This window comes from Mus pahari, chromosome 16, assembly GCF_900095145.1.
Source record: "Mus pahari chromosome 16, PAHARI_EIJ_v1.1, whole genome shotgun sequence".
NCBI classification, from domain to species: Eukaryota; Metazoa; Chordata; class Mammalia; order Rodentia; family Muridae; genus Mus; species Mus pahari.
The window spans coordinates 465,618-471,418 of record NC_034605.1 but is presented as its reverse complement, the minus strand read 5'-3'; the positions used below and the strand labels follow the sequence as shown (position 1 = coordinate 471,418).

At 43.4% G+C, this 5,801-nt stretch overlaps 1 protein-coding gene across 2 annotated transcripts in view; it reads right to left on the bottom strand.

Moving 5' to 3' along the window:
• Positions 1-5,801, bottom strand: part of Dclre1c (DNA cross-link repair 1C) — a 29,540-nt gene that overhangs the window by 15,072 nt on the left and 8,667 nt on the right. Inside the window, exons 5-8 of one of the 2 annotated variants that reach the window (XM_021215299.2) lie at positions 3,208-3,263; positions 2,617-2,718; positions 1,725-1,797; positions 1,330-1,470 (exon numbers count right to left, since the gene is read on the bottom strand). In XM_021215299.2, coding sequence (XP_021070958.1) covers positions 1,330-1,470; positions 1,725-1,797; positions 2,617-2,718; positions 3,208-3,263 — 372 coding nt within the window. The remainder of the gene's footprint in view (positions 1-1,329; positions 1,471-1,724; positions 1,798-2,616; positions 2,719-3,207; positions 3,264-5,801) is intronic. The other variant, XM_029547506.1, reaches the window with a different exon arrangement.

The following is a 5,801-nucleotide window of genomic DNA, read 5'->3' as shown; positions in this document are numbered from 1 at the left end:
GGGGGAGAGGGAGACGGAGCAGCCACAAAAGACTCTGCCTTGCAAGCATAAGGAATGAAGTTTGACCCTCAGAATCCTTGCCAAAAAAAAAATCTGTCTATGGTGGCCTGCACTCTATGGTGGCCTGTGCTTGTGATCCCAAGGGAGGTGGTGAGAGGTGGACCCCTGGTCCTCACTTGCCAGCCAGGCAACCTGCTAAATCCCAGGTCAATAAGAAACTCTGTCTTAAAAAAATATATTAACTTTTGGTCTCTAACACATACAGTCACATGCACATTATTTACACACACACACAGAGCATAGATACAAACGTACAGAGAAAACTTAAAAGTTAAGCCAGGTATAGTGACAGGACTATAACCCAGCATTTGGAAGATCATGGGTTTGAGGTCAGTGTGGCTACTGAGTGGGTTTTCAGACCAGCCTGGGCCATGCACTACTCCCCTCAGAAAAAGATGAAATAAAGAAGTAACGGTGACCGCGACTTCCCAGACTTTCTACAAAAAAGAGGACGGAGGCGGAGTGAGCAGCACGAGAGGATCCTCACAGGCATGTCTGCAAAGGCGGCCGCAGATTATTCCTGCGCTACCTCAGCTGTAAACATCACTGTTTTCTCCTTGTGAACGCCTGATCTAGAACTGTCCCCATCTCTGGCAAAGGGACTTAAGGAAACTCTGGGATCACCACTAAATGCCTCTCCCTAAAGCCCTCCTCTGCCCTTGGCTTCTTTCTCCTGGGGTTCAGAGAGGTGATTACTACTCTTTAGACACCCCTAGAATTACACCACAAGTTTAGGGGAGGCAAATGCCACCTTTATAAATTACAGAGACAAGGCGTGAAAAAAGAATTTTAAAGGCAAATAATTCAGATAAGTGTATGTTTGTGTGTGTGTGTGTGTGTGTGTGAGAGAGAGAGAGAGAGAGAGAGAGAGAGAGAGAGAGAGAGAGAGAGAGAGGTGTGAATATCATCACTACTGAGATTTTAATTTTAAAGGACAATACTGCTAATACCTTAACTGTATGCAATACATCCAGATATTACTTGGTTCAAATTTACTTTTGATACTGGTCACAAATCATTATATTTATTTCATAACCCACACTTTGGAAAAAAAAATACTTTGTCTCTGGGGCCCTGAAGACTCTTCTGTCCTTTGTGGGCTATGACATCCTTTTGTGCGGACACGCCCCTACAAGGATGAGAAGAGTTCTGAGGGGCCAGCCTCTGCTGCAGCTGTGTCTCAGCAAGCTGCTCCCACATATCCCTGGTTTCAGTGATTTGGGGGAGGGAAGAGGAAGGGATGAGAAGGGCCTGGAAAAGAACTGGTACCTGGACTCCCAGCTCCTCACTTAGGTTGGTGAATAAATACTCATAGCCATAAGCTGCTTTACAGTTCAGCCACACGACGTGGTGTGGACTCCTGGTGACCCAGCTCCGAACCAGCTCCAAAATCCCCCTCAAGCACTGCTCCTAGATAGCAACGAAATTTGATACTGTGAAGAAACTCACAGAACCTTTTTCCTCCGTGACATTCAGAAGTAATCACACCCAAGGGGACAACTACACCCTCCCAATAAGACAGTGGCCACACCCCAGCTCACCACTCTAGGCGGAACTGTCACCCCAGGCAGACCATCACCCCAGCAATACTCATAACCCCAGGCAGACCATCACCCCAAGAAGACTTATAACCCCAGGCAGACCAACACCCCAGGGAAACATACACGACTTGGGATCTGATAAAACCTTGGGTCACAGAAGGTAGTGTCTAAATACACACTGTGGATGTCTTTTACTCTGAGAAGAAAAAAAAAAAATAGTGTTAGCCATTTCGTGGGACATAATTGTGTATAAAATGAGATAGACCTTCAGTTATTTTTGAAGGTGTTCCATTTCATTTGCAAACATTTTGTTCATCAACTTTACTGAAAAACTATTTCCATACAATAAAGTACAATACTATAAAAAGATTTTTGGACCAGAGAAATATTGGTAGGTAAAAACAACTTTCACCTTTCACCATGCCTGACAGCCTCAGGACCCAGTTGGTGAAAGAACTTACTCCTACAAATTATACACATACACACACACACACACACACACACACACACACACACACACACAAACACACACATACACACTCGCGCACGCACACACACACACACACACACACACACACACACGAGCACCCACGCACAAATAAATAAAATGTAAAAATATTGACTTCTGGACACCTGATCCAGTGACTTACATTGATTTATGTCTCCATCATTCCATTCCAATCAGTGTACAGAACACTGCATGACCTCATTTTAAAGAGGGGAATTTGCGCTACTATTACAATTTTTATTCTTTAAAGATGGGACACACTTTGTAGTCCTGGTTGTCCTGGAACTCAGACTGACCTGGAACTCAGCGATTCGTCTGCCTGCCTCGGCCTCTCAAGTGCTGGGATTAAAGGTGTGTGCCACCACCTCCAGTTTCACTACAACCTTTAAAATCAAATTGATATCTAATCCGACAAAAGCTTGGAATGATGGGGACTGTGTGCATACGCACCCACACACATTTATTCAACTCAAGATACACAGCCAAGAGTTACAGACGGTGCTATACCTGCCCCCAGAGTGCAGAAGCTCCATTCTGGAAGCTTCTCCTTTTGCCAGTCTGAAGTCTCCTGTGTATAAGACAGTGCCATTACTGCCCTGAAATAAAAACCTGAAAAATAAGTAAATCTCAATGACTTCCAAATTACAAAGTCCCAAGAAAGCAAGCAAAGGCTAAAATTGCAGCAAAGGCCTCCTGTCCAACACATCCCTTCCAGTGTGGAGCTAAGCCCGAGTAATGCCACCTTTCCCCATGAATAGCAAAAGATAAATACAATAAACAGCAGGATGGGCGAGCACTAGGTGTAGCCTGTAATAGTCTAACACTTCATACACTCAGATCATTCCATTCCAGGGAGAGAGACATGCCCATGAGAAGACGGGCCAAAGTCACAGGGGAAATATCAATTAAAGGCATCCACACTCCATATGGCCTCCATCTCAGTTTCCTGAGCTCAATTTTGAAATAAAGATTAAAGGCACTGCCAGGAAAAGAGTATCTATCTCTGTTCACATAATACCTTTAAATCCTAAAAAGCTATTTCTACAATTATGATATGTATATATAGAGAGAAACAAACAGAAGCAGATGGCCCCTTACATAACTGATCCCGGGCAGTGACCAGCTGGTAAGAGAGTCACAACAACCTCTTCCTTCTAAAAACAAAACAAAGCAGGAGCGGAAGTTATCATTAGGAGCTGGCTGCATTCACGACATATCACAAGAACACATCTCTTTCTTACTCCCTCGTGATCCAAACCCCAGAGAAAGTGGAACCCTTGTTTACTTCCTTAACAGAGCTATACCTGGACCACTAGGTATACACTATTGTATTTCTAGGTATACACTCAGGAGAATGCCCACACAGACATCTGTTTACAGATGTCCACTGCATGATTACCCACACCAGCCCCAAAGCAGAAACACTTCAAAATGTCTAGCAGCCAATAAACAGATAAACAGCATGAGCTTTATCCACACCACGCAATACCATTTGGCCATAAAGATAAATCTATACAAGTATGCCACCCATATACATGGATGCCTCTTGAAAAACACACAAAGAAGTCACATGGTGGAGAATAATTCCATAGATAGGCAAGTCCAAAAAGACAGAGAGGAAATGGTAGTTACCAGGAGCTGGGACAGGAGGGGTGGGAATGCTCGGATTAGGTCCAGGGCTCCTGAGTGATGAGAATACTCTAAAATTGACTGTGGTGCTGTAGAGATAGCTCTAAATGTACTGAAGCCATCAAGACTTCAAATGGGTGAACTGTGTGATGATAAATACTGCAATAGCGCTATTATTGACTAGGGGAGTATACAGAGTCTGGTCCTAGTCACCCTGTACTGTTCCTTTAGGACAGAGCCTGCTGGGCACCACTGACTCTCCAGCTCTCCAAGAAGGGGACAGAGCTCTGTCTGCAACAGTTCACTTCCCAGTAATAACCCCTCACCCTCCGCTCCCACTACCCATCCTGCAGGCCCTTTCCACAGGGGTCTCCCAGCTGGGACAGGACATACACTGCACAAAAGCCAGGCTCAGGACAAGGTATGTAACCACTGGCACAAGGCTGCTCCCAAGAGTTTGCCTTACCACTCACTGCTGGGCTTGGAGGAACCATCTAAAGGTGACAAGGCCAATAAAAACATCCCTCCCAAGTCACAAAGATTCAGGCCTGTTCCCCTGCCTGTCTGCCTGTCTGCCTGTCTGCCTGTCCTCCCTCCCTCCCTCCCTCCCTCCCTCCCTCCCTCCCCTCCTTCCTCTCGCCTTCCCTCCTTGTTTCATATTTCATCCCCACTCCCTATTAAACCTGGCTCTACCAGGATGAAATTCTGAAGAATACTTGTGACCTTCTCCTAAGGAGAAACATCTAAAAGGCCACCTCTCTTCTGATCACGGTCACAAGCATGAGTTACCCTCAGTGTTCCACACAGTAAAGCCACAGATGATGGTGCTATAACAGACTACAGAGTAAATGCTAAAGTCAGTTGACAGAAAACAGAAAGATCCCTTTTACACTTCAGTGTAAATGTCCAGGGGGTTTGCCTTATTTTGTTTAAGGTAGATCCACAGTCTTATTTACTATTAAAACAATACATTCAAAAAGTACTAGTGTGGGGCTAAAGAGATGGCTCAGTGGTTAAGAGCATTGACTGCTCTTCTAAAGGTCCTGAGTTCAATTCTCAGCAACCACATGGTGGCTCACAACTATCTGAAATGGGGTCTGATGCCCTCTTCTGGTGTGTCTGAAGACAGTGTACTCACATGCATAAAATAAATCTTTTTTTAAAAAGTACTAGTACGGGCTGGTGAGATGGTTCAGTGGGTAAGAGCACCCGACTGCTCTTCCGAAGGTCTGGAGTTCAAATCCCAGCAACCACATGGTGGCTCACAACCATCCGTAACAAGATCTGACTCCCTCTTCTGGAGTGTCTGAAGCCAGGCTACAGTGTACTTACATATAAATAAATAAATAAATCTTTAAAGACAAAACAAAAAATATTAAAAAAAAAAAGTACTAGTACTAAATTTAAAGTTGAAAAATAAATTTTATTGACTTGGGCAGAGACTTTATTTATTAAAGATTTATTTATTTAATGTATGAGTATCTGCAAGTACATCCGTGTGCCGGAAGAGGGCCCCAGATCTCATAATAGATGGTTGTGTGCCATCATGTGGTTGCTGGGAATTGAACTCAGGACCTCTGGAAGAGCAGCCAGTGAGTGCTCTTAACCACTGAGCCAACTCTTCAGCCCAAGACTTTATTTTAAAATAAGGAAATTATTTTAGAAGGAGATAACCATTATATTTGAATTTGCTTCAAGAAACATTAACTAACCACTACTTTATATCTGAGATATAAGAAACTGAATGTGACAGTGACTTTGTATACTATTAACAAATAGCATTCTCATCATGAGCATGTAAAACTAAAAAAAAAAAAAAAAAGGCAAAAAATTAAAAAATAAATATATAAATATACCATGTTTAATCCTTCTAATGTTGGAAATAATTATAGCACTCTATGACTGAATGTCTCTGTCCCCTGAAGCCTGGAGGTTGAAATAGTAACCCCTGGGAGGTTGATTAAGAAGCTGTTGATTGGTGATTAGTTCTTTTTTTTTTTTTGGTTTTTCAAGACAGGGTTTCTCTGTATAGCCCTGGCTGTCCTGGAACTCACTTTGTAGAC